Here is a 20598-nt window from a genome sequence, read left to right on the forward strand (position 1 = left end):
TGCAGAATTGGATCATCTTAAGCAAGACAGCAGTGGAGATACCACAGTTGGCTCCATGATCCCAGGGTCGGCCAGGGTTTCCAATCCTGGTCATTATTAGTGATGCTAAAGGGCAGTGCCTGCAGAACTGTACCTCAACATGAATCACAAAAAGAGGAGAAAAATTTGGAGGGGAGGATAAAACGGCTTCCAGTAACACACACGGTATTTTGAAAAAGGAACAAAAATGTATGGCAGCTTGAATTATTTAATAGGTGTGTTTTTCTTTTTGAAGAAGTAACTGTCACAGGGGAAGGCATCTCCAGTCCCTCGAGCAGCAAGCTGGACTCCCCACCCTCACCCCAGTTAAACCGAAAGAAGCATCGCAGGAAGAAGAGTGTGAGCAAGGCAGATGGCATGATGGGACTGGCAGAAGGTGAGCTCGTTGGCAGGATGGAGTATGTTTGTGAAGGTCTAACTGCTCTTTTGATTGAGAGATATTTTGAGTACTTGCCTGGAGGAATAGAAAAGTCACTTCTTTGGTAGCCAGTAAGGCTGCTAACTTTTCAGGGTCTTTCTGCTGCCTGAATCTTGCTCTTCATCACTATAAATCCTAAAGTCAGTACAATCTGATCACCAACTGGCTTCTATCTTTTTAAAAATTCAGTAGTGAAATGATTGTGCTGGTCTTTTGGGCTGGAGAATGCTGTTTTTTCCCTCCTTCATTTCCCTGCAGCAGTTCGTCAAGTGACCTAGCAGAAAACTGGTGAAACTCACCTGATGGAGTCAGAGGACTTTTAGCAATGAGCAGTTTTGAACCTCAGACATTCCCGATAGTAAGAGACAGAGCCCTTGACCATTTCATTACCTCCCTTTTGTTCTTCATTCTCGCTACGTGAAACAACCATTGAGCTATGGGTCAATGTTATTGCACCATCCCCACATCCAATGGTGTACATATTCTCCCAGTGTTTCAGCAGCTGTAAATTAATTTGATGCATATTATTCAGTAAAAGCCATCCTGCGCTCTTGTGGTCCTAGAGCTTGTAACCGCCAGTAGGATCTCAGTTCAATTTTGCTGTAATGAGTAGCTTTATGTCTAATTTTAGGCTTATGAGGGTCTAAAAGTGCAGGTTCCTAAAACTACCCAGGAGTATGTGACAGGGGATTGTGACGGACAGGAAATGTAAGCTCAATGTACTGTTTTTAATAATATCGAAAACATAGTTCATCAAGCTCACATTTCCTGACCAACACATTCCTCTGTCACGCTTAAAGTGTCACACTCAAATTTCAGTGTCACACTTTTTAAAAAAAAAACTATAAGCAAAGGAGCTCTCCAGGAGTACAGAATACCAGCACCAGAATGCATCCTCTCAGTTGACCCCTGTATGAACTCACTTGGGGTTTATTTAACAGCAATTAGACTTTGTAGCCTTAAAGGGGCACACATTAGAAGAATAATACATTGTGTATATTTACAAAGTTTCCTGACCATGGACCAATTCAACTTTGAGTGACCTGAGCTTCTGCTACTTAATAACAATTAGATTTTGTTGCCTTAAAGGGACAGCTGCACCTTAGCAGAATAATATATTGTACACTACAAAATTCCTGTCCTTATTAAACAACGTATCATCCAGAGTTACCAAGAGCAGTGCCACAGGCAATCTGCCAGTATTTTTTTTAAAAAGGCTTATGTCTAGCACATGTCTGTCACACTTCATATTAAACACTTTGTCACAGATACAAAAAAGAAAAGAAAGCCAGTCATTAACCAGGAGCCTGAAAATTATAAGTAATTACAACGGCCCTCTGAATTGAACTCAATAGTTTATAAGTAGCTACAAATACCTGGATTTACCTACTTAGTGCAGAGGTCCATCTGGTTCGCTAATGTCCTTTAGGGAAGGAAACCTGCCGTCCATACCCGGTCTGGCCTATATGTGACTGCAGACCCACAGCAATGTGGTTGATTCTTAATCGCCCTCTGAAATGGCCTAGCAAGCCACTCAGTTGTCACCACCACCTTCTCAAGGGCAATTAGGGATGGGCAATAAATGCTGGCCTTGCCAGTGACGCCCACACCCCATGAACAAATAAAAAAAACTGCACAGGCCAGGTTATTAACTAAACATCGCAACCATGCCCCAGACCCCAGACTACCTGTGAGCAATGCAACGGGAAATCCAATATAGGTCAAGCCAAAATTCAGGTATCGCACAGGTAAACTTAACAAAAAAAAGTTCAAAAGAGAAAGATAGCAACTAACTTACAAATGACCTCAGGATGTGTGATTAACAGCAATTAGCTTCTAATTTAATCTGGATGTGCCTATTCACAGCAATTAGATTTTGTGATTAGATTAAACACAACTTTAGTGACAGAATAATATTGTACATTACATGTTATTATCCAATTTACCATGAGCAATGCCATGTGATCCACTCATAAGCAACTTTATCTTGAATATGCATTTGGGATACATAAATAATGGATCCTGGTGATGTAATGTAACAGTAAAACATTTGTTCTGCACAGTTGGTCCCTATGTAATAAACTCCTGATCTCAGCTGAACAGTTAGGAAGGGCCAAGCAAAGGGAATGTTTTTGCCAAAGGAGCGGGAGCAGGGCCCACGCGGGAAGCCGAGGGGTAAGAAATGGTAACATGGTACAAACGCCCTTACGCACCTTCCAGCAGCTGATCACGCACCAGCATCGGCAATGAGCTGAAAGCAGCTCACCAGGCTACCCTCTCAGTCTGGACTATGAGAGGCACGGTGGGGCCTACAAGAAGAGGAGAAATTTACTGCTAAAGATTACATTGCACCTTTCCTATAATACACTGGGAACCACACAGTTTGTGTATTACAGTGAATTGTGCTAGCTGTTTTGTGAAGTGGACCTGAAAACCATGTTGCTCCAGAGAGTGCTGTAGAATTTGTTTCTGTTCGGGATCAGAGTTCCCTGGTTAATGTGAGGGGTTTATGCTGCAATACAACACAGGAAGAAGTTGGATTTTTCCTTCTGTATGTCTTCATTTGTAGAAATCTTGACCAACGTGAACCACTTATCGTATACCTTTTTCAATAGGTGAAAACAAGCTCAGCTTGAGCACAAGTCCAGTCTTCAAGTCAAGCTGATTACTAAACTAAAACTACATTAGAAAAATGGGCTGCGTTACAGAGATTTACCCAATTTTATCTGCAGTTTATAGAAATTCAGACATGGGCCAAACATTCCTCCTCTTCCTCGTCTCCTCTTTGTCCCTGGTAGCCTACGTGTGATTGCAGTACCACACTATGTGATTGGCTCTAAATACCCTCGGGGCAACTGGGGATGGGCAATAAATCCTGGGCTTGCCAGAGTTGCCCACATCCAAAGAACAAATAACAAAAAATGATCAGGAGCAGCTCCTCACTGGATAAACTCCTTGAGCTAATCGGAGAAGCCGCAAAACATTTCTTGGTGACAGTTAAGTATATGTTTGTCAGGAATCAACTCTGTGGTGGTCGGGAGGTTAGAGGTCAGTAGTGACTCTCATTGGAAAACGATTGGACCTTTATTGTCAGATTGTTAGATTCCTTAATACTCATTTTGGCAATAATTGGTTTGTTACTATAGCAACTATTAAATAGGTTTTCCCTTCCGCCTGTCTTTGTATGAAGTTAGTCGAGTTCAAAGTGCAGGGCCTACTTATCAGGGAAATGTGCAGTACGTCAGTCAGCATCTGAAAGAGGAGGAAAGGTTAATGGTTTGTTGGCCGTGAGTTCTAATGAAACGTCCTACTCAAAATGTCAACCTGCCATTCTCTTTTATTTGTTGATTGACTTGCTGTGCGTTTCCAGTTTTTATTTCATATATCTATATACCTATATATCTATATACCTTATCCTATTGTGTAACGAAATAGTTTTTCTGAACAACATACAAACACTGGTAACATCACTGGCAAAAATGTCAGTGCCATGTAAACATGCATTCATTTGTGTTCATCAAACAGATGTCCTTAAATTCTGTTTAATTAAGCCTAACAAACACATGGGGTGGGGGAGAGGGAAGGTTTACTACTGTGTCTTTCCATAGCACAGCAAAAGGTAATTCATTGCCAGAGGCTCTTTGTTTTCATTTATTATTGAACATATTCCCTTCCTACCCATCTGACTAGGAAGTGCAACTTTAAACTGGCTGCCTCAAACAACTGGGATTAGCACCTGTGCTGTCACAGCCAGCATATTGTGCTGTGCATTGTGCTGTCTGTCACTGTGCCAATGAGGCTTTAACCCATCCATCCTTCAAATGAGACGACATTGCATCTGCCTGTCTAAGATCAAAGATCCATGGCACTCTTGGAAGACCAGCGAGGAGTTCTCCCCCTTCTGGCCAACATTCCTCCCTCAACCAACACCACCAAAAAGAAACAGACCGACCAATCACTCAACAGTGCTGTTTGTGGGATCTTGCTGTGCGTGCAATGGCTTCTGCATTTGCCTACATAATGACAGTCACTGCACTTCAAAGTAGCTCATTGTCTGTGAGGCGTTTCTCAGTGGTGTGCAAGTCTTTCTTTTAGCCATCCTTGTGACATGTGCTGGGGAATGGAACTTTTGTTCACTCATTCTCTCCCCTTTCCCGGTCAGTTATTGTGCAACTCCGGTCAGATTCAAAGCAGAAATCCCTGGCTTTCCCAAATTTGCTACCTGGGATCCTACCCTCGGCAAAGTACCTCTTGTTGCACCAGTCAGGCATCTGTATTCGTATCTCCCTACAGCATCACAGAAAGCTGAAAACTGAAAGCTCCAAACAATTTCTGTTTTAAGATTATGAAGGGGTTCGATAGGGTAGACGTAGAGAAGATGTTTCCACTTGCGGGGGAGACCAGAACTCGGGGCCATAAATATAAGATAGTCACTAATAAAACCAATAGGGAATTCAGGAGAAACTTCTTCACTCAGAGTGGTGAGAATGTGGAACTTGCTATCACAAGGAGTAGTTGAGGCGAATAGCATAGATGCATTTAAGGGGAAGCTAGATAAACACATGAGGAAGAAAGGAATAGAAGGAAATGCTGATAGGGTTAGATGAATGTAAGGAATCTTACAACACCAGGTTATAGTCCAACAGTTATTTATAAAACTGTTGGACTATAACCTGGTGTTGTAAGATTCCTTACATTTGTCCACCCCAGTCCATCACCGGCATCTCCACATCAGGGTTAGATGAAGTTGGGAGGGAGAAGGCTCGTGTGGAGCATAAAGACCAGCATAGACCTGTTGGGCTGAATGGCCTGTTTCTATGCTGTACATTCTATATAATTCTATTTAATGTACTGCACATTCCTCTAACTGGGACAAGTGCTCACTCCGTCTACATGGGGAAATTAAACCTGGAAGAGGAGCAGCCATTAACTGGGTTGGAGATGTTGTTAGGAGAAGCCTTTTGTCTCCATTTGTCAAGAGGCTGCTTCTTGCTGGATAAAATATATGGAAAATTAGAAATAAAGAGTTGATTAAGCTTTATTAATAATTATTAATAAAATTGCTAATGATTAAACAGAAAAGAGTGTATGTGGATGTATATATATTATAATATACAGTCATCTTGCACTGTGGGTGGGAGAGTAAACTAATTTGAAGAGAGACTAGTTTTTCAGATAACAATAGATGGGCTCCTGACATTGTGTTGTGACAAAAGGCTGTTCAGTCCCTCTTCAACATAGTTAATAGCTGCTCTCAGTGAAGGCAAACATCCACTTTAGAGCTTGTTCCCACTGTGTAGGTGAAATGATGAACGTGAATTGGTATCAAGAACTTGACATGAGAGGCGCACTTTACAAATCAAATGCATGTTTTGAGTCTTTAAATTATATTGTTCCATTCATGGCCAATATGAGACGCGTTTGGTACAGTGGGCCCTTGCCCACAGGATCGACATTACCCAAACTCTGTAGTCTAGGTCAGCTGTTGTTGATGTGCTCCTGTGCTCTGCAGTAATCTTTTCTCCAATGTCTTTCTCCAATTGCTTCTACTTCTTGCTTTTCTGGATTCTGGGTGCAGCCAAACGCAGGGTGTGGAAATTAAAGCGTTTTGGTAGTTTAAGAAATATTTACAGAGCAGGTAACGTCATTTTAAATTGTATCCAGTGGCTAGAACCATTGTTAGTTGTGTGTGTTCTGTCTGGAGTATATCTGTGTACAAGCGTTTGTCCTGTCCCTTTGCGTCCGTGAATGTTAAATCCTCACTCCCGAGCCTGCCTGGACTGTGAACCCCATGTTTAATTGTTCTTATGGTTTGGGTGTGTGTATGGGAGGGGGGGGGGAGGGCAAACAGAGGGGAGCCCAGTGTATATTTGCTGGATATCAAAAGGAGACTCTAAATGGAAAGGACAGTTGTGCTAATGTTCATGTGTAGCATATACTGAATAAAGGCCAAACGTTGTTATGCTTATTTGAAAGAAATCTGTCCCCTTAATTAAACTGCACATTAAACGGGGCTATGTTAGCCTGCAAATCCATTTTGGTGGATGCACAGTGTGGCTCTTGCAAAAGAAAGACTCCAGGTGATAGAACCCTTTAAAATAGATTATTTTATCCCATAATATCAAGAGGAGGATTTCCTCTGGTCTCTGTGTGTCAGCAATATTGGAAGCACAGTGTGAAGAACTGTGGTCACTCTTCACATGTGAGCTTGGACATAGAGTGTCCACAGGCCAGTTAAGCTTGGTGCGTCACAACTGAGCCCAATCCTAGCCTCTCTCTCACCCACTTTCCATCAGGGATAGCAATTAGTAGGTGTAACCCTGGCTGATTCTTCCCTCCCCTCCCCCCATCTCCCCCCTCCCCCCATCTCCCCCCTGCCCCCATCTCCCTCCTCCTTCTCCCTCTCCCCCCTCCTCGTCCTCCTCCTCACCCCCCCCCAATCTCCCTCTTCCTCCTCCTCCCCCTCTTCCCTAGGCTGGGACATTGAGACCAATTGTAGTGCATCTACTGATATCCCACCTGACTCAGCACAGACCAGGGATCCTGGTTTGTACAGCTCAGTCCCACACTGGGCAGCAAATTTACTGACTCAACCAATAGTGGGGGAGGAGAACCCTTGAACAGATTTATTGGATACCTTTTCAGTCTCATGAAAAACGATTTTTGGATATTCTATTAATGTGCAACTTTAACCTGATCATATTTTGTGAGACTAGTTGATCTGTTCCACATGAACACGTAGTTCCTTTTAGCAAGTGCTAGACTATACACAGCACACTGTGAACTCACTGCTTATTGACCTATATCCAACACTGGGTAGGAGAGCCAAATTCGCAGACCTTTACAGCAATGACTGTTTCCAGATTCTGTTGGAGAACACTACATTTTGAATTTCCTTCTAATTTCCCCTATCGCAGAGCAAGAGGAGAACATTGAGTTTACCATTGTCTCCAGCACGGGCCAGATGTGGTACTTTGAAGCAGTGAACTTTGAAGAGAGGGATGCCTGGGTCCAAGCCATTGAGAGTCAAATCCTGGCCAGTCTACAGTCCTGTGAAAGTAGCAAGAACAAGGTAACTCGGTCAGCAACCTCCAGAGTACGGTTACCGTTAATGTACTGTAAGCATAAAGGTGCCCCAACAGGTGTTAATCCTGCTTCCAAACTTAATTGCCAAAATACAGTTGATAAGATGCACTTTTACACAAGCTCTATAAGCATATAAGTGAATAATTAATGCGCTATTTGTGATGTGGATTTTCACAAAATTTGTGCCCATCAAGGTGAAGGATGGCAGTGTAGGGGCACACATTTGTGCCAATTTTGTCAGTATCAACTGTCCCCAGAGTAACGTTCTTGTTTCAAACTTGTTTTGGGATTCTGTGTAATCCAAGATTGAATGAAAAAGAAATAAATTCATTCAGGTTTGAAACTACTTTCTATTCAGTAACAAAATCTACCTTCAGTCATAGCTAGATCAAACTGCATCAAACCAGTTGCCTGATTCCAGGCACAGACCATTTTCCGATTCCTTGACCAGACATCCGGCCCAGTTGCACTTTGGCCCAGACCAGAATTTCAGGTCTACTGTGTATTGAGAGAGAGCAATCCTTTTCATACTGCCTTTATATGTCTGTTGAGCTCCCTAAATGCAATACCTTTATACTTTAGGCTCGGATGGACAGCCGGAGTGAAGCTGTTGCCCTTCAGGCGATAAGAAACGCCAAAGGAAATTCATTCTGTGTTGATTGCGCTGCTGCAAGTAAGAATCTACATTTGCTTTACGAAACCTTAACCTTAAAACAAAGATCACCGTCGGCAAATTAAACTTGTTGTTTCCTGTCAAGATTTCATCGTCTTTTGTAAATTGGGCTTAGTGTGAATTTTTAAATTGTCAAACTTCCTTCTAACTGGTCTACAGTATCACGATGTGGAGATGCCGGTGATGGACTGGGGTGGACAAATGTAAGGAATCTTACAACACCAGGTGACTCACCTGATGAAGGAGAAAGCCTCCGAAAGCTTGTGATTTTCAAATAAAACTGTTGGACTATAACCTGGTGTTGTAAGATTCCTTACAGTATCACATCAGCACTATAACCGAGCAACTCTGTGTTTTTACAACTAGATAGAGTATGTTTTACTCCTGAAAAACGGGTGCAATGCATATCAATTTCTACCCCAATGTACTTTAGACATTAGGCCTAAAAGAGGACTCTGATTAGTAATTAACTGTAAAATCCACAGTAGGCTCGGAACAACTTCAAGGCCTTTTATCCTATTTCACATTTCATTGCACGTCTGATGCATTCGGATAGATCTGCTGCAGTTTTCTTGCCGGCTCATGAAACCACCCTCTTTGTACCAGGAGGCAATTCCATAAGTCAACATGTAAAGGAAAAAATGGGCACCCGTGCCTCAATCACTCGCACCCTCCTGCACAACCAAACAACGAGGTGTCCACGGCTCAAGAAAACTGCTGGGTAAATGTGTTATGATGTCAAATCAGTGGGAATAGGGTTTTTATTTCTGCTGGTGTCGCTCTACACGCTGATCCTCCGCAGGCCATGCACCAACTGTGGTGACAGCGTGAGCAACCTGCTCCCAGGCCGGTAGGTGGTGTACAAGATGGGCCTGGTAGTTCAACCTCCAGGCCTCCAACCCATGCCTCCCTGCAGTAGCATGGCTGAGGTGGGTAATGAGGGATGCAGGCTCGAACCACATGTCACCAGTGTGATATCACACACTGCACTACATCTTCTACATCTGCCCACACATTTATGAATTTTTATATGTGACCACTGTATTTTCATGTTTTATCCTCTTTTTAAAAAAAAATTGAGCTGTGACATTTTCTTCCCCCGCCCCCCCTTTATAGATCCTACCTGGGCAAGTCTGAACTTAGGAGCACTCATCTGTATTGAATGCTCAGGGATTCACCGTAACCTTGGGACCCATCTTTCGCGAGTACGATCTCTGGACCTTGATGATTGGCCTTTGGAGCTAACTCTCGTATTGACATCCATCGGAAATGAGATGGCAAACAGTGTGTGGGAGAGGAATACTCAGGGGCGCAGCAAACCCACCCCAGAGTCCACACGGCAAGTGACTGAATGGCGTTCTCCATTGCTACGGTCACCAGTAAGAGGTTTGGGTATGGGGGAGAGGAGTCATACTTCCGAAGTACTGCACATTTGATGGATTGCTTCTCATTCCCATTAGGAAATTTGCTTTGTGCATGCAAGTGTGCGCACATGTGCACAGAAATGTACCACCTCATTCTTTGCATCTCTCGGAGACCTCTTCCAGTCTGGCTCAAAGCTAGAGAGACTGAGATACACTCCTTGATGCTTGGAATCGTCACTATCATTCTACATTGTCTAGTGCTTTACCAAGCCTCGATACACAAAAATATGAGAACCCCCCCACCCCCCCAATACACAAAAATTCCAGGCTCCTTCTCTTCCTCATTTTGAAAACTTGGAAGCTTCTATCTCAGCTCTTTAAACTACCTGGAACTGGAGGACTAGTGGATTCCTGTCTGATTTAAATCCATCGATCAGGGAGCAGTCTTCTCCAATCCTCTAGGCCTGGAACATTTAAAGAGTTTATGCTGAGCCAAAATTAGCCTTGAACACAAAGATAAAAGAATCCAGCAGGGACTTTGCAGGCTGGATAAAAGTAGCATGGGTAGATTTGGCCTGTGGGCTGTGTTTGGACACCCCCCAGCCTAGTATATCATGTGACCACCACCTTTAATATTTTAATTTTTCGTCCATTTCTCTGATAGCTCAGTTGATTAAAAGCTCCAGCTGGTGCCATACAGGTCACAAAGGGGTCAGATTCGATCTCTGGTCTGTGCTGAATGAGCTGACCTCAGCCAGGGCAGTAGTGAGGATCCTACGATTGGCTTCAGTGTCCCTACGTTCGGGAAATTGGTCGTGTCGACTTTGGCTGCAATGCCTTACCTCCATGGTCGAATAGTTGGCCAACACTGAGTGGGGTACTAGAAGGCTGCCAGCACCTGTAGAACTGTACTCCAGCGCTGGTCAGCGCCTCCAGGAGTGAGAAAAGGGGAAGAGCATTCGCAATTCATAAAAGCGCATGGTGTCATCATTATGTCTAACTATTACTAAATCTTAAAATGATTTTTAAGAAAATACTTTATCAACTGGGTGGGGGGGGGGCAAATTTCTGTAGGGATTCTCCGGCTCATCCTCCTTAAGTTACCCCCACAGAGGTTCACCCAACCCTCCTTTTCATCTAAGAGAGTTCCATCCATGTGGATGAGATAACATAGCTGTTGTCAGTCTCCATTACAGTCACATTATGAGTAGGCTCTTCCAGGCTTAACCAAAAAATTGTCAAAGAACTGTTGAATTGTTGCTGTTTTAAAGAATAACTTGCTTCTAGTCATAAATATCAAGACACCACTGTGACCTGCCCTTTTCCCCCCCCCCTCCCCTTCCTGTTATAGGGAAGAAAGGGAGAACTGGATCAGAGCAAAGTACGAGCAAAAGCTTTTTGTCGCGCCCTTGAAATACCGTGACGCTCCCATTGGAAAGCAGCTGTTCCGAGCTGTCATGGAGAAGGACCTTCACAGCATCTTGCTACTACTTGCTCACGCCAAGAAGGAGCACATCAATGAATGCACTGAAGATAAAGAGAAGCGGACAGCTCTGCATCTCGCCTGTGAACTGAAGGATGTAGTAATAACGCAGCTCCTTGTCTGGGTAAGTTTTATTCAGCCTGGCGCAGATTTTTTCCTTAGCTTTCTATTCTTTTTAGGATGGCCTGGTAACTCGACCAGTGCTTCCCTCCCCCTCCCCAACTAGAAGATTACACTTTCAAGTCACTGAGAAGCTAGCCACTTGTGCTCATTTACCTCAGCGGCTGAGTTTTAACAGTTTTCAGTTGGGTTGCAAGTTGAAGAAAGGGGGGAGATGGGAAAAATGGTAACTCTCTTGTCCTTCCTTGAAATGAGGCTGCTGTGGGCCAACTATTGGTTGTGAAAAGGTCTCCAACCAGACTGTCACCCCCAAACCCCCCCCACCCCAAAACCACACCTCAAGTAAGCTGCTGAATATATGGCCTTTAAAGTCTATAAGAAGAGCAAAGCTGGAAGACGGCAGATCATGCTGACACAAACTTAATATAGTCAATTAGATGGAATATACTCAAACCTGAGAAATCTTAGTGTATCAACTAATCCTGGAATTTTTTGATGTCAGCATCATACGAACAGAAACTCTAATTGATATCTGCCAGGAACAAAATTTGAGAATTTAGGTTAGTGTCTATTTCCAGTTTTTATGATTTGTTGGACACTGTACACAGAACAGTCTATTTTAACGACGAGCTCATTTACTGGGTTTTCAGATTTACACATCTTGATTGCAGTTGTTAAACCATCCTTTGCCATTGCACAGTCGTGTAAACTAAAAGAACAGTGACTAGTTGATGGTATGTTGGTCACCACAGAACTCCACAGTGCCGACCTTAGGGTTTTGGGCAATGTTAGGCGTGGGGCTCCTCCATTGTTTCCACTGCGCAGCCCTGCTTTTTATCCCTCTCAACACACGCCACACACACACTCTGTCATTCACCACTAGACTTCTCATAGTTATGCAACAGTTACATTTTCCTCACAGAGAGAATGTAAGAACTTGCACTATTCATTACTGCTGCATATGGGTTTTGGAAGAGGGATATTAATAGCTTTGATGAATCATTTATGATGAATGATTTTGTATACTTCTTTGGTCACCTGAATTTATATAGCGCCTCATCATATCGCAGAAACAGCCAAAGCACTTCATACAATGAATTACTTTGAAATGCAGCAACTGTTGTTATGTAGGCAAATGCAGCAGCCATTTTGCGCACAGCCAGATCGCACAAACAGCAATGAGAACAACTGCCATTGAATCTGTTTTTGGTGGTTTTAATGGAGAGAGGAATATTGGGCAGCTCAAGAGGAGAACTCCTTGCTCTTCTCCAACTAGTGTCATGGGATCTTCAACGTTCATCTTGGAACTGACTGACGAGGTCTCAGTTTAACATCTCAGCTGAAGAATGGTACCTTTGACAGCATAGCACTGCCTCGGTACAGCAGTGGGGAATTAGCCACAATGTAACAGGGAGACAATAAGTAAAATTAGAAGCGATTTGGCCTATGACATTTGGAGCAGATTGTGGTATTTTCTCCTGCGTTCTTGCTTGCTGCATCCCATGTGCTCCACGTTATCATAGATTAACCTGACAGTAATCAGATCTATGGCAGAAGAATTTTAGTTCTATTTAATGAGCTATCTTAACATTTTCATTTTCTTTCTGATATCTGTACTGCGCCACACTTGCTGCTGGGATAAGCTATTGCAGGGTATAATTGACAATCGCTTCAGTTCCTTGCAGCCAAAAGTACAGGATTGCAGAGTGATTTGCTCAGTGCACTTTGCTGGAATGAACTGCATAACTTCAAATTACGTTTTGTTCAACTGGAATTTAAGAGCACTTTAAAATGCCTGTACTATATTGGACACCCAGCAAAACATTTTGAGTGGACAACATTGGAAATTGAACTCTGCTGATAAAGCTACAGTACTCTAGAATCATTTTTCTTAGTGATTAAAATGTGGGCAACTCCTCAGGGACAGTGCTCCAGTAGAGGAAATTTAAAAAAGAAACGTTTTGCAGTTTTTTTAACCCGTCCACTTTCACTGTTCCCACCCCTTCTCCGTCCACAAACCCCCACATGTACAGTAATGGTTAGAATCTTCCACTCTGCACGTGGCAAGCAAGAGGTCATTTAATCTTAACGGGCAGAATATTGTGGGGGCCGTGTGCCCAAATAAGTGCACCCAGCGCACAGCGCTGTGTACCAAGAGCAGAAGACAAAAATTTACCCTCATGTTTCTAATTTCAGTTAAGACAGAAGAGGGAAATGCCCAGTGGAAGCAAGGTCCTTTTCCAGAGAGAGAGAGACAGACAGACACAACTCTTATCCTTCTCTAATACCTCGCCAGGTGCTTTTCACACTATGTGCAGCTAGTAGAACGATGTCCAGCCTTCCTCCATCAGCTATATGCCAAAGTGCGAACAAGCCCAGCTGCCTTACCCCATAAAAGCGCATAATGCGGCTGGTTGCATAGTTACTGTTGGTAGAGGCGTGCCTGCCCGCCACCTTGGGGAAGTGTGGGATTGTTGCAGGAACTTGGCTTTTTTGTAATGAACCACCGAGAAGGTACATTTTGAGAACAAGGGGAATCTTTTCTAGAGTAAAAGTAACACTCTAATCTCGTGTTTTATGTGCTCTACAGTATGGCATTGACGTGAAGGCCAGAGATGTGAATGGCAACACAGCCCTGTACCACGCCAGGCGAGCAGGTAGCCAGGAGTGCATGGATGTTCTGTTGCAACATGGGTGTCCCGGTGACGGCTGCAGTATGACGCCTAGTCTCAGCAGGAAAAGTATCAGCGCCAGTCTGGGAAGGACTGAGTCCAGGCTTCCACATTAAAGAGAAGCCTTGAAGCACCTTTACATTCTCAAAGGGCAGCTGCAGCAGCCTCCAGACTCTTTTCCCCCATCCCCCACCCTCATTTTGTTGCAGAATTTGGTGAACAGGAGGCACAATTCATGGAAACAAGATGCTAATTTTACATCAGGCAACAATATCAATTGTCCCAAAGCCTTCTGACCGAGAGATTGAAACTGCTGTCCTTCAATGCAAGAGCTGTTCTATGTTTTAAGGCCTATTTCCTGGACTGTCCTTACCAGGTCATACCTAAAGGTAACACAATGTCAAGAGTGTCACGAGTTGTAGGACAGCAGTTTAGCTGTGGGAGCGAGGGTTTGATGAAGGTTTCTGCTACTCCAGTAGTTTTATAATTCTTTTTAAAAAAAAGAGTTGTCTACACAAAGCAAAACGGTGACGTGTAGGAGTCATGAGCCTGCAGTAAGTTATAGAGGCCAATTTTCTTCCAAATGTTTTATATTTGACAGAATTAACGTCGTCAGTTTTATTTTCTAATGGTTTAAACGGTGGTCCTATAAGTACCGAATGTTCCATTGCAGTTTTTTCAGATGTGCACTTGTATTTAAATTTGTAAAGGACATTTGTGTGTAATATTGGATATTACAGTATTTAGAGAAATGTGAAGACCTACAGAACGTTCTTTCATGGTATTCTCTGAAGTTCCAAGCAAGAAGTAGTTTTCTATGATTCTTATTTTGGGGCAAATGAAAGGGGTCATTTGAGTGGCAGATGTCTAAATTGTCCATCTTAAAGGTTGCAGTACTGTAACACTATGAGGCACCGTTAGTGCTGTATTGTGCACAAAGCCCTTAAACCCTACATGCCCACACTGCATTCCGTCGTATCAGTGTGAACCTGACAGTCTGAGGTTGTATTTGTTGCTGCACCTTTAACTTTGGTACAAAGCGCTGTTGGGCAAAAAAGAAAAAAATCAGCAGCACTGATACAAACCAAAGAAAGGTCCGCAGCTCAAACTATCCTGCTGTCGCAGGAGCACTGTCTGACAGGAAGGCAGTGAATGGAGATTAAAGAAAAGGAAGGGGCGAATATATAACGTAAGGGGAAAAAAAATGTCTATAAGAACTGGTCACAATGGTACAGGATTTTGGAACACGAACATGGAGTCCCACAAAATCATAGGACGTGGGTTGGATGCTCCTTGCTCTGCCAAGTTGCCACTTTCAGCCACTGAGTGAAGGCCAGACACTTCACAACAGGGAAAACAATATCAAGAGTCATTCCCAGGCACTCTCTCAAACCTCCTAAAGGCCAAATTCAGACTGGTATTGGCTCGGAGTAGACTGCATGTCCCATTAGCCATAGTTAGTAGGCATGGCAAAGTGAGACTAGAAGGGGGAGAGAAAATGGAGGGTTTAAATTTTTTAAAATTAGCCTGTATAGTGTACTGCAACTTCAGCACAATATGCTATTGTTCATTATCATGGCAATGCCTCTTCAGTTCCATTACACTCAGTCAGTGCAGGAACCTTTTAGCAGCCAGGCCAGGCCATGGTAACTCAAAAGTAATACACTGGTCGAATGGCAGGAGATCCTTTAGGTCAGCGTATCTGTGAGGCCTAAGTCAGTGTAGCTCAAGGTTTTGTTTTTCATTCAGAAACCTAGGTGAAGAGCCAAGACCCGCAGTGTGGGACACCACCGGGATTGAAAAGAATAGGATAGGAGATAGGATAAGGTGATTCCAAACTTGGGTTTTAAAAATTGTAGATTGTTGGAGGAAATACATACACTGCCAAGTATCCGATTTACAGTGGTGGCTACATGGTAGCATGACACCCACCATACTTTTCGTATCTCAATCCAACAGTTGGGCCATCACATCTTCTGCATTAGCACTTGCAGGGTTTTTCATGGAAAAAAATATATTCCAATAGATTATGTGAATGACTACTTAAACAGACGAGACAAGCCATTCTATCCAAGCTCCTAGTTCCCAACAATTGAAAATAAACCATTGTAATGGCTGCTTATATGGTGAAACCAAAAACAATTTAAACGTGTGTAAAAAGTAAGCTGTGTGTTAGCTTGGCTCACTTGGTAGCACTCTTGCCTCTGAGAGGAAGGTTGTGGGTTCAGACCTCAACTCCTGACTAACATCCCAGTGCAGTACTGAGGGAGTGCTGCATTGTCAGAGGTACCATCTTCGGATGAGACTTTAAACTGAGGCCTAGTCTACCTGTTCTGGTGGTTCAGGTGGGCATAAAAGATCCCATGGCATTATTCGAAGAAGGGTAGGGAATTCTCCCGGTGTCCTGGCCAACATTCCTCCCTCAACCAACATCACCAAAAACAGATTAGCTGGCCTTTGATTTCATTGCTGCTTCTGCAATCGTGCTGTGCGCAAAATGGCTGCTGCATTTGCCTACATAGCAACAGTCACTGCATTTCAAAGCAGTTCCTGGAATATGAAGTGCTTTGGGACGTTTCTGAGAGATGTGATAAGGCGCAAAATAAATGCAAGTCTTTCTTTTTAATGCACAGTTGGCAGCACGCTTGGGGGAGGAGAAGGAGCGGGTTAATGCTTATGATTTCAAATTTTTCAAATCTGTACCTTGCTGTCTGACAGTAAGCACTTGACTCACACCCTTAAAGTTTCACAAAAAGCCAGGGTGCGACGATAATGAATTCTATGTATATAGAGCGCTACACACTGTGGTAGTACTTTTCTTTAAAACATTCTGGGGAATGATTTCCTCCATGTGCCATGTCTAGCAAAATCATAAACACAGCGCATTTACAATTTTGCTACATACGGAGGGGAATCCCCCCCACCCCTGTTGGCTTTTAGTACCTCTTGTATCGCTCATTATAAATAGACAATCTGCTGTTTACAGTTTAGTGAAAAAGAAATCCAAACAGAAGTTCTATTTCCTTCTAGGCTTAATGGTACAAGTTGTCAATATGTGTGAAAATTGTGTAGAATTTGACTATCTTTTGATGGAGATTGCCTTTGGCGACTGTTTTGACCAGTTTCAGTCACTCACTGTTTCAATCAAGTTTAACTTTTTAGCCTTCAGTCCCGTCTGTATCTGTAACTAGTTACTGCCTAATAAAACTCATCACAACTTCAATTAACACAGAACCACTTTTTAGTTTCCATTTTTCTCCCTTCCTTCCCAAAGGCCTTTGCTAGGAGAAGGTTCCACAGGCTCCAATACTCCAGTACCCCACCCAACCAGCCCTAGTCTAGACAGTGACGGCATCAAAGCTGAGCCCGTTCCTGTCCTCGCCCAATGCCCACACCCACACACTTTCTAGCAGAGGTCACCGCACAGCGAGCAGGAACAGGAATCCTAACTCCTTTCCTCTCTCCTCCTGCCTTGCCCAAGAGCACTGAAGCCAATTGTAACAGGCTGAGTCCTGTCTTGACTGAGATCAGCTAATGCAGCACAGACCCGGGCCCACAGAGAGTTCTCAAACCAAACGAGAATCTCAAACATTAGGTTAGAACTTTGTGATTGAAGAACTTTCTCCCCCTCCCGAATTGAGAATGTTTTGCAAGCTGCTTTTAGGGTTCAATTTAAAATATGTCCCTCTTCCTCTAAAACATGAATTCTCCTTCTATTAAAAAATGTCTGGTTTTGGCAGACAGCACATATTATTGAATTGGTCCTAGGAGAGACGACTTTTTTTGACGCTTAAAAAATGGAATAACTGATTTAAAATGAAACTGTGTGCCCAAGAATTTTAATCGCATTTTCTGCTCCGTGTCACCAATTTAAAATATACAAAAGCATTTTATCGGAAACCAGCAACACTCTATACAAAAACGAACCAGTATTACTGTTCTACAGTTCAATAAGAGCCAAAATGACCCAAAAAGGATTTTGTGCATTTTGTCTGCCACAATTACACTGATGATTTGAATTCTCTACCCCAGAGGGCTGTGGATGCTCAGTCGTTGAATATATTCAAGGCTGAGATTGATAGACTTTTGGAATCTAAGGGAATCAAGGGATATGGGGATCGGGCAGGAAAGTGGAGTTGAGATCAAAGATCAACCATGATCTTATTGAATGGCGGAGCAGGCTCGAGGGCCCTATGGCCTACTCCTGCTCCTGTTTCTTATGTTCTTATGAATGCACCCTGCACATCCACATATTATAAAATTTGCGTCAGGTAATATATTGTAGTCTGAGCACACTGTTATAGTACAGTCACCTGTTTGAGACCACTGCTCACTTAGAATAACATGGGGCCAGCAGACCTGAGTTATACTGCTGGCTCCACAGCGGTATTTGGCCACGGAAAACTGAGCTCTGCGTGCATCTAATTGCCGATTTAAATTTTAATGGTAAAAAAGAGCTGACAGGGCAGATAGCTCTCCACTAACCTCTCAAAGTTTGAAAATGAATTTTAAAAGTTCCCAGGCAGTCATTTGGACCATTTAGCTGTTTAAGGCTCACTTTCCCCACTGGAACATAGGAACAGGAGTGGGCCATTCAGCCCCTCGAGCCTGTTCCACAATTCAATGAGAACATGGCTGATCAGTACTTTAACTCCACTTATCTGCCTTTGCTCCATATCCTTTAAAATACCCTTAACCAAAAAAATCTATCAATCTCAGTCTTGAAAATTAAGCCCCAGCATCCACAGCCTATTGGGGGAGAGAATTCCACTACCCTTTATGTGAAAAAATGCTTCCTGATTTAACTGCTGAACGGCCGAGCTCTAATTTTAAGATTATGCCCCCTTGTCCTGGATTCCCCCACACCAGAGGAAATAGTTTCTCTCTATCCACCCAATCGAATCACTTTATCATTTTAAAGACCTTGATTAGATCACCCCTCAATCTTCTATACCTGAGGGAATACAAGCCAAGTTTATGCAACCTGTCCTCATAATTTAACTCTAAGTCCTGGTATCATTATGGTGAAAATATTCTGATTTGTCTTTCTCAGATCCAAAATGGATGACTTCACACTTCCCCACATTGAACTCCATCTGCCACAGTTTTGCCCACTCACTTAGTCTGTCTATGTCCCTTTGTAACTTCCTGCTCCCATCTACACAACTTATTGTGCCTCCTAACTTAGTGTCATCTGCAAATTTGGATATACAGCTCTCTATTCCTTCATCCAAGTCATTAAAATACATGGTGAAAAGCTGAAGCCCCAGAACAGATCCTTGGGGAACACCACTTGTAACATCCCACCAATCGAGGAATGAACCATTTATCCCTACTCTCTGTCTCTGACCTCCAACCAATTATCAACCCATGTCACAAGGTTACCTCCATTCCCTTGCACTTTCATTTTTGCTAATAATCTGTTGTGCGGAACCTTATCATATGCCTTCTGGAAGTCCATCTAGACAATATCCATAGACATTCCACTATCCACCATGCTAGTGACCTCCTCAAAAAATTCAACCAGATTCGTCACACATGGCCTACTCTTCACAAATCCATCCTGACTCTCTTTAATTAGCTCATACTTGTCCAAGTGCTCAGTCACTCTGTGTCTGATGATAGATATCTTTCCCACAACTGATGTTAAACTGACGGGAAATGGTGAGAAGCCAAAGTGGTTTTCACCACTTGCCTGACAAATTGGGCAACTTTGCACAGTCTCACACCATATATTTTATGTTGATACGAATCAAAACAGCTTCACAACGACACCGAATGTGTACTATAACTGGCTTAGAAGTGAATGTGCAAATAATGGTGAAAACCTTGTTCCATCACCACCATCACATTACAACTCATGAGGTAAATAGTTCGGCTTTTTTTGTTCCTCCACCAATGTCCCTCCCCACCCACCGCACATATGTTTTTAGAAAGTCAGATTTTCCTCTTTTTCAGCATTTAGAAAGCTAGGTTTTTTTTGAATATTTCTGTCTCGGATAGTAGGCACAAGCTGGCTTTGCAAAACTGAGGTAAACATTTCATTGAAAGTATCTGTTTCAGTACTTTTACAAAAACTTTAAAAGGTGTTAAATAATTTCAACGTTTAGAATGTAAATGCTTCTTGTGAACATTTTCTCTGTGTATTGGCCACTTTTATATCCATTTGACTTCTTTATTGGATATAACGCTTGCAACTAGTTTCCATTTTACTTGTTTTTACATAAAATGATTGTATACAGAGTCTGTAAACTGTTTCTTAAAATGTGATTTCCCTTGTGAATTGTGTTACAATTCTATTGAAGTGAATTTAACTTCAAAAGTTTAAGTTGTATTTCTGTATTTGTACAAAATTGTTCAATAGATGGACAGGAGAAGTTAATTATTTTTCTCTCTTTAATCTGGACTAGTTATGGGGCAGAGTCTAAATCTGGTAAACTGCAGTTAAATCTGGTTCATCGTTTAAATGGAGACCTGAGGGTTTAGGTTCTACTGCTGACTAATTTCAGCACACTTGTTAACAAGTTTGCATTAAATTTCTGTCTGCGCTATTTTCATGCCGTCATCAAGCCATTTGAAATAAGAGGAACATTAAACCCTCTATTATGGGAGATGGGGAGAAATCATCGCCATGAAACATGTACCACCGCTCTGGTAAAACATTGTTCGATGCCACAATATCTCTATCCCTTGTGAAGAGTGGGTTGTGAATTCAACTGTATGTATAAACTAAAATTTGACTT

The 20598-nt window shown here is 42.7% G+C and overlaps 1 protein-coding gene across 2 annotated transcripts in view; it reads left to right on the top strand.

Annotated features, from left to right (window-relative positions):
- The window catches only part of LOC137307160 (arf-GAP with GTPase, ANK repeat and PH domain-containing protein 1-like), a 116180-nt gene extending 95582 nt beyond the window's left edge, over positions 1 to 20598 (top strand). For both annotated transcript variants that reach the window (XM_067976498.1, XM_067976497.1), the window contains exons 13-18: positions 275 to 415; positions 7375 to 7529; positions 8126 to 8216; positions 9333 to 9555; positions 10932 to 11187; positions 13774 to 20598. In XM_067976498.1, the coding sequence (XP_067832599.1) occupies positions 275 to 415; positions 7375 to 7529; positions 8126 to 8216; positions 9333 to 9555; positions 10932 to 11187; positions 13774 to 13971 (1064 nt within the window). In that variant the 3' untranslated portion in view covers positions 13972 to 20598. The remainder of the gene's footprint in view (positions 1 to 274; positions 416 to 7374; positions 7530 to 8125; positions 8217 to 9332; positions 9556 to 10931; positions 11188 to 13773) is intronic.

This window comes from Heptranchias perlo, chromosome X (assembly GCF_035084215.1).
Source record: "Heptranchias perlo isolate sHepPer1 chromosome X, sHepPer1.hap1, whole genome shotgun sequence".
In the NCBI taxonomy this organism is placed as follows: Eukaryota; Metazoa; Chordata; class Chondrichthyes; order Hexanchiformes; family Hexanchidae; genus Heptranchias; species Heptranchias perlo.